Below are 8,834 nucleotides of genomic sequence, written 5' to 3' on the forward strand. Positions count from 1 at the left end.
AACTGTACTGTATTTGAGACCCGACACTACAGAAGAGGGAATAATAGTTAATAGATGCAGCCACCTGATGTAAACAAAAAAGCTATCTGAGACTAGAAAATTGGCTACATGCAAAATCGTGCATGTACGCAGTACTGAATTTACTAGGTTATACCGATGTTTAGCATCATGGCGTCTGCCCTCTATAACACAAACAAAAATACAATCTGCCGTCCGTGTCCGTTACCGCCATTGTTTATCACCGTGATTTTCAAGCGTGCCGTTGTTTTGAATAAAAACACTGCCAATGGTTGGCTTTATGCCTTTGGTAACTTCCAACACCAAAAATGTTAACTGCATAGTTCACCTTAGAATCCTTACTAAAAACGCCCGAAGCAGTCAGCTTGATCGCTTGTACAACGCCGGTGACACACGGGAATAGCTGTTAGTTAACAACATTTTTCTGACAATGCCTCAGTGCTTGCCCACTGTACCGCCTGTGAAGTTTTCTTCTGGCAATTAACGTCATTTCAGAGCAAGCTGATTTTGGTCATGGTTGATCTGACGTCGCAACCGTTAGTCATTTTGCTGATACAGTGCGTGATTTTTATATTGGACTAACTGCATGCATTGTTATAATAATAATGTTGGGCGTGGCTATAGCTAAGTTGGCGACTGCGTGATGATTAGTATTGAAGATAAAAAAAAGCTTTGTCTCATACTGCCTGTGGCTGTTATTAATGCGGATACGCTTACAGCTTCATCAGTCGACCGTAGTCAGGATTGCACTTGTTGAAAGTATTAAGTTTCGAGCTGAGTGTTCGCCAGAGCTTGTTTCTTATTATATTTTAAGGGTTTACAGAAATAAATCGAGAGCACAGATGAAGCTTGTAGCTATGATGGGGTGACATGACTGTAGTCTGCAGACGATAACTGTCAGTATATTAATGGACGTCATTATTATTGAGACTTTCCGAAGACAACATACGGCCAATTCCCATAAGCCAGCATACGAACTCCAACGTTATCGGCATTGTAAACAAGTCAATGCTTCATGTGTCTGTTAATAGGATTTACCATAGCATGTGTAATCAAATGCCTTATTTTACCTGGAAATTGCATGTTAGATAAAGCGTCGCCGTAATCAATGGAAAAGAATACTGACTATTTCCTTGTACGCAGGATATTACATTAAGTGACATAGCGCGTAAATGCTGTGCATTAGTGTATGTTAGGATCAGCTTTGCCGCTTTCTAAACCAGTGCAAGAAACATGTGAACTGCCTTGCTGGTCTAGCGAAGCAAGCGGTTCGGGAATAGAACCGATTTTACGGAAAGGAGTTATGAGATTTTGGAGAACTTCGTACCGTTACAAGACAAGAGAGATATTTGTCTTTGCCGTTTGTCTATTTTCAACAGCCAGTATTCTTCAAATGTTGTCCATTCCCCAGAATAGGTAAGATTTGTAATTTCTTGGAATGGTTCATGAAAACATCACCTGATGGTAATATTAATTTCTCGCCGCTTCTTTATAGTACAGTATTAAAAATGTGCTTAGCGATAAAAAGACTGACATTGACCAATCACATGGCCGTTTGTGGGTAGGGGTATCCTTTTTAACGGTACTGAAGTGTTTTATGTTTGTCTACGATGAGGGCTTTGTTGAATATCTGTTAGGAAAACGCGCCGAGTACTGTTAGCGAAATAGGCATGTTTAGGTGCTTGTAAATTTCTGTACGCCGGTTATGTTCTGAAATGGTCGTTGACTCGCGATGCTATTTGATACTCTTGTTTGATATTAGATGAACTCCATGTTCTACAACCATGGCACATGCCAACAAAGACAAGTTCGTAGTAGAAACGTGCTTCAAATTTGTGTAATTCATTTGTTTCAGTTCAAGCATCGCTAGATCGCGAGGCTTTCCGAATCGCATATATGCAATTTGAGAGAGCAAAATTAGGCTGAACTGTAACAAGTTAATGCTTTTGCTAGAATGATTGATGCTAACAGGATAATGTGATAGTGAATTTTTCCCTTCCATTTAAGACACGCTTTTGAGATAATATTGCTAACTGGTAAAGATCCTTTCACTTTATAAAGTCAATTAAGTCAATATTTGTTTGACGTATTTGCAGTATGTTTGACGTAATTCAAATGGAAAATTTCATATCCATATCAAACGCACTCTTACCGTTTTTATTACAATCCTATTCAAATAAGACTTGTCTAAAAATTTCGCAGTGTCAGTGGAAGAACGGAACCGTATAAGTCTCTTGAGGAACAATTCATCCAATCACGTGATTCGGCACGCTTGAATCAACACGAAGAGGAGTCAAATTACGACATGCAGGTGTTAAAGTTTCAATCCGTCGCGGAGGTCGTCCTCCCAACAAGTCATCCTGTAAACATTGTGGGCTTGCAAAAGCTACCGGATGCTTTTACCGCGGATAATCAGCAAAAACGGAAAAAAATTGTCTTCCGCATCGAACCAGACCGTATTACTGGAAAAGGCGGGCTTCTGGTAAGAGCCTTGAAATAAGTATGTTTTGTATTGGTGCTAGGCGTGTGCAGTTGCTCTTAATTCTCTCTTTATTATGGCTTACCGTTGTCTGTTTACTTTAAATAACGGTGGAGATGTTACTTACTGGGCTAAACACTTTTCTTTTATACATTGCTGGTAGAAGTTGGCCCTGCCGAACTGAATGTAAAAATCAGTTTCAGCCGCCATGCTTTTAAAGCGCTCACAAGACTTATTTAATTGAGTGGTAACAGGACTAATTTTGTTCTTAGATGTCAGAGAAGTTTTACTATTGTTTGCTCTTTGCTTTTAATGGAGCCTGGAAATCTTCTTAATCTAGTTTTATAGTAGTGTTTTGTTTGCAGTAAGTTTTTATGGTATTTTAAAGAGCGTGTTCTGGGATTTCCATGTTAATAACCGTACTACGATTTCTGGCTTGGCCGTATTTTCAGCTACACATTATACATATCAGCGTTTCCAACAAGGGTTTCAAATTCTGTTGACGCCCTGATAAACAATGGCTGCGGTTATAGATGATTTTATCGCTTATTGTATGGCGCGAACCAGTATTTCTGACTGTGTCATTGGCGGGTTTAATTTTCTCGTATTTCCTGTATTTGTACCAATTAAAACCGATGATTATTTGCCGTTTACAAAATCTGACCATCGGAGTGGCTCGAAAACGATGACGTAATGCGGGAGTAATGTGTTGTGTTTAGGGCATATTGAAGGCTTGTCTGGGTTGCCGAAAATAGTCTTGCGGCGTGGTTAAAATCAAACATAGGGTCGGATCCTGCGAACACTTCGTGAGTTCAGGTTATCAATCTTAGCATTATTGTTGACTGTTCTGGAAGTAAGCCGGGTATTTTGTCACAAATGCCACCAGATAGTCAACCGGTTTCGGTATGAAGTCATATTCCCTAGACACGGACGGATGTGCAGACGTAATAATACGTGCAGCGTGTTCCGGACTTCTGTTGGTCTGTGACAAGTCAGCAACTTCGAACTTAAATCGCTCGTATTGTATCAGATAGCATAAGATTTGGTGTATGAGTTTAAACCCGTACGACACGTTCTTTCTCCAATAAAAATTAAAACAGCTTTAACACAAAAATCACTCTTCCTCAAACAACAAAGCTGATGGCGGCTGAACCATGTTAACGCAGTAAACAATAAAATAAAAAGCGGAATATGTGGGAGCACTTTGGGAGTGACTTTTATTTTCCCGACACTCGCTTTGGCAAGCATCAGGTGTACTGTTGTGGTGTGTGCCATTGTTAGTCTATTAAAACCACATTTTATCCATGGCAATGTTATATGTGTATGATGCAAATTGATAAATTGCTTTTAAGACAAACGCGGGTGGCAGCCTGCTTTTCCAAGACGTCATTAAGCTAACGGCAAATATTGGCTTGTGTTGTTATAAATCCATTCTATTTCCATACGAAAAACACATTGAATTTTCAATTGCTATTCATTGTGTGTTCAGTCAGCGCTTGTATTGATTGTGACCTGCTATTGAACTAAATTTATATCCATAAAAACACTAAACTGTCCACTTCGTTTACTATGGCTTGAAAATATCCACATTAGTCGGAATATCTGGAAACAACAGTCACGCATCGTTAACGTTAATAACGTCATTAAAGTTCTAAAAAACTTTCCATGTTTTGATTGCGTGACGTGTACTGGCACGATTCCTGGTTTTTCTGCCCGATCTCATAGTCAACAGTTTCCAAACCAAAAGCCCCTGAATTGTGCATTCAATGTAAAAGCACATCCATCAGCAGTCATGTTGTTGGGATAACGAAAATATATTTAATCTTGTCGCGGTTTTTGAAACGTGCCAGCTGTACACCGGACAGCCTCCTACAAAATAAATTTAGTTTATTGGGTTATCGCATAAATTGGTAAGCTACCTTATTCGATTTAACATCGATGCCTGCATTCGATTTGTCGTTCTTATAAATTATTTAATCACGAATTCTAGCCAAACAAAGAGGATTTTTTAACGGTTTGCCCGGCACTTGTGTATTGCTTTGTGTACTCCTTTAGAAAGTGCTAGCGTGGACAACGCTGAAGTTAGCACCCTAATTACCGACTTTGTTGTGTAACATAACAATCGTCTTCTGATTTACAGGCCACGCGCGAATTTCAAGGTAACTCCTGGTCCGGAACTTTTATGAAAGGAGCGATCGTATTTTTCATCCAATCAGAAACCGATCATCACAGAAGACGGATGTTGCTACGGGAAACCTGGGCATCGATCCGTGACATCGACGGCTGGAAGTGAGTTATCGCATAGATATGTAACAACTTGAGATAATAATAATTAATGATTTATTTTTCGCATTTTCAACCTCTCAGTACACAAAGGCGTTATCAGGGTTTTGTCAAGGTTTTGTCTGAAAATTAAATTCAACACTCGTAGTAAAATGAGTCTATACCAGTAGTTCCACGACACCGAGCAAACGCAACTAGTCGTCGCACTTTGGAGCAATCAATTCGTTCTTGGGCTGTTCATTTTTTTGCTGGTTGCCCAAATTCAAACAAGAATCTATTTCTATAGATATCCCTACAGCGCCCTACAAAAAAGCTCTCCTGGCATTTGAAGAGACCTGTGCCAACATCTTAAGCACGCACTGCGCAAACTTTTCGTCTACATAACCCGCTTTCACCTGTACTGGGTTATCGTTTATTATTACGCGCAAACAATTCAACGCCATTATCACAGATAAGCATCATTTATCATCCATGTTAAGCTGTATTGATATATCAGCGTATTGCTAGGCAGTGTCTGTGCGTTTCGTTTCTTAGTTTTCTTGCCGGCTTTTGCATCGTGGGTTCTCTGCGGACGACGCCCTTGTATCAAAAAGAATACAGTAAACCACTTTCAATGTAAAATGAACGCCGAATTATTAATTGATGCTTGATTGAATGAGGGTAAAAGGCTTCTAGTTACATCATATTTCATTTTACCAGGGCGGCATTATATGAAACATTCATATTTCGGCGAACGGAATGTTCGTACGTGATTTCGAAAGTCAACTTAAAATCATGCGGTGCTTCTGTTTTGTTTGATCTAGATTTAAAAAGTTTGTTCAGTAATTGGAAGAACCCTTGATGACGTTTTAGGCGTAATATGTATTATACTTATTAAATCAAGAAGTTCTTTGGATCCATAATTTCAAATTTTATGCTTGGCACTTCTTAGGTAATGTGGTTCTACAGTAAATGCAACATGCAAAAAATTTACACTTCTATTCGACGGAAACTTTGTTTTGTAATTTTTGCAAAAGGAAACTCAATCATTCTCATTCAACATTGGTTCATAGTAAATTTAGGATTTTGACAGAAAAAAGAAAAACTACAGTATCTGGTTCAAGAATTTCGCCTAACTGTGAAAACAACAACCAAAGCTACTATGAGCTTCATGCATTACACCAAAGCGTTCTTTAAATTAAAAGAATAAATGCATTCAGCGCATTAGACTCGCCTGTAGTCCCTACTGGAATTGTTAATTGCACATGGTTGTAGTGTTTTAAATGGACCAAACTAAATGAGAGCTTTTGCTTGTATTGTAAGAACATAGCGTAATTTCCCAACAAATGCATTTGTTGGTGTCTTTACTGACAATGTTGACCAATGGCAGTGACGTCTTTTTACGTCACTTTCGTTTTTTATATCTCTTTAAATGATGTCATAATTGCTTTTTCAAAGACCTTGTTACCACAGGATTTAACAAACACAGGTCAACTAAACCAACATAATAAACTATCAGCAATATGTTGTCAGACAAACTTGGAAACCTATGTGCTGTAATGGTAACGAAACTGTCATTAGTTAAAGCGATTGATGGTCAGTGATGCATCGGTTTTCTCCGAAAAAAGAGATAAATTAGACTTTTCAAAAAACCTGAAAGACATAAATGGGATATACCACTGACCTTACTACCCCGTACAACGCTTGTACCTAAATATTCTTATTTGTTCACAGGTTAGAAGCCGTTTTTGTGGTGGGCAGAACAAACATAACACACAAACGTGCCAACCTAATGCTGGAAAGCAGTACGTACGGTGACGTGCTGCAGTATTACGGTCCGGACAACGCAAGGTAGATGCGACTATGAAATTATTCTTAGGGTGTTGCTTTCATCCCTTGCCAATTGATGTACATAAACGCCGGTCGGTGTGAGTTTGTGATTGGTAGTCTAATGGCTGCCGCTTACGTCACAGTCAATCCCGCTAAATATACTTAATACGTAACAATGCAATAGTCTCGTGACAGCGATTTTCTGAACGATAAGTAAAACTTTTCCACGAAATGCCTTCGAGCGCTTCCTCATCAGTTAATATTCTTTTTTGTACACGGTAGGTTAATGATATTAGTGACTAGTTCATCGCGTCATAACAGCGCGACTGGAAGCGGGCTGCTACCGATTAGTTGTTGGTGATAAGCCTCGTTTTTTTTGCGCTTGCTTTTCCCCTTAAACTATAACAACAGTCTTTTTGCTTTTAGTGGGGCAACCATGAAGTCCTTGGCCGCCATGCAATGGGCCACCGACAACTTACCTGGAGACTTTCACTTCGCTTCCATGGTGGATGACGTCATACTCAATTTAGCCGTGGTCCGGGACACTGTCGCCACTCGGGCACCCCCTATCGCCCCTCCGAAATGGGTTGTAGAGTCCAAAGCTAATGATGGGAGTTCAGTGACGTCACGCCAGCCCCAGCACGTCTACTGTTTCGAGGATTACTCGGTCTCGGAAACGACGGAAAGAAATTTAAAATTTTCCCGCTCAGTGGATATGGACACCTACCAAGCAATGAAATGGCCGCCCTACTGTACGGAGGGACTCTACGTAATGCCCGTTGCCCTAGTACGGGAATTGTATGAGGTGTCGCGCACAACAAGTCTACAACTTCCCGCCGAGCTTCACGATGTTTTCGTGACGGGGATATTACGTAGAAAGTTAAATCGTGGTGACGACAACGTTAAGTCGATGACATCAAAAGCGTTGGGGAGACCTACGCTATTACGTAGCGAGGTGCTACCTCGCTCTAGCGAAAAGAGACTCGCACATTATGAGCTGGAAGCCGAAGATACCGGCAGGACGACTTGGACTAAGTGGTACGCTGCTATTCGATATCGCTTCCATATTTTTTCCAACACAGCATACACTTAAACGATTTTGTGCGCATTGCGCATCTTTTTTGAACAAGCTGAAAGCGACAGTAAAAATTGCATACATTTAGCGCAATACATGAGTCAAGATTTTACTGGATCTACGTCACAAACTGACCTCGCGTTTTTTACTGCGCTGAGCAGAAGAGTCGTAATGCCACGTTCTGCGAGTGTATTGACATAATTTAAATGTAACGAGAAACTCCAGGTTGCAATACCTACAATGACGTCAGAATGATCAGTAGTTGCTTTATCGCAGTATTTTTAGTTAGTGAAGTTGTGCAAACTTCCTTGTATTTTTCTTTTTCTTGAACAAACTTAACTATTTTAACTAAAAGGTTGAATTTACTGATGTGCCCCGTAACGTGTTTGTTACTTAATGACGTCACCTACTTTTCCGTTTCACTTGTATTACCACGTGATGACGCAACAGACGCGTCATATGTGACGCAGTTGCCGAAATATTTTTTTCTAATTTAAGGTTTCACTGTAGGTGCATTTTATTCTATGCAGTGCTTGTTGTATAGAAATTTATCGAAGTTGCTTATCAATGCTAATTAATAATAATTCGTTGCCTTGGCAGTCATTGTTGTGTTATCTGCAAGGGTTGGCAAAGAATACGCCGCGTATTCCTGATGAAGTAAAGTCATGGAACTAAATGTCAGGGCGGGAAAGGGCGTACAGTTGTTAAAAAAGCGAAAGTGATATGAGGCTGGATAAATTCTCATTTAGCGGGTGGACGAGCTCAGAATTATTTTAACCAGTGATATGACGTTCAATCGAAGCTTCTGTTATTAAAATCGTTCTCGCTCGTGTTTGTTTTGCTTGTTGTAAAATTGCGTTGGGAAATTTTACAACACAGTCGTCCTAAATCTTTTGTTTCAAAAATGCTACAGACAGCCAACCGGGATTTATATCGCTCAAGTGGAAACAGTGTCAATGGATCTGAATGCAGCTTCAGTCAAAGTATTTGGCTGCAACTTGTTTAACCATATTTAACTTGTTTAACCAAATCGCATCTAAGTTCTTTTGTTATCTGATCCGTGGTTGTCGGCCAATTCAACCAAAGGTCGAATAAATCCAGGACAATTTAACCAAAGGGTTATTCAACCCATGCATGTTGTTTGTGTCGTACTGGGTGGAAGCGAACTGG

General features: G+C 39.9%; 1 protein-coding gene across 1 annotated transcript; it reads left to right on the forward strand.

The window, feature by feature from the left end:
- The first annotated feature begins 1,139 nt into the window (after positions 1-1,139).
- Positions 1,140-8,263, forward strand: LOC143469159 (uncharacterized). The gene is made up of 5 exons (XM_076966743.1): positions 1,140-1,434; positions 2,221-2,500; positions 4,638-4,786; positions 6,494-6,610; positions 7,016-8,263. The coding sequence occupies exons 1-5, from the start codon at positions 1,208-1,210 to the stop codon at positions 7,680-7,682; spliced, it is 1,440 nt and encodes a 479-aa protein (XP_076822858.1). The 5' UTR covers positions 1,140-1,207; the 3' UTR covers positions 7,683-8,263.
- Positions 8,264-8,834: the final 571 nt, after the last annotated feature.

The sequence above is a fragment of the Clavelina lepadiformis genome, chromosome 8 (genome assembly GCF_947623445.1).
Source record: "Clavelina lepadiformis chromosome 8, kaClaLepa1.1, whole genome shotgun sequence".
NCBI lineage: Eukaryota > Metazoa > Chordata > Ascidiacea > Aplousobranchia > Clavelinidae > Clavelina > Clavelina lepadiformis.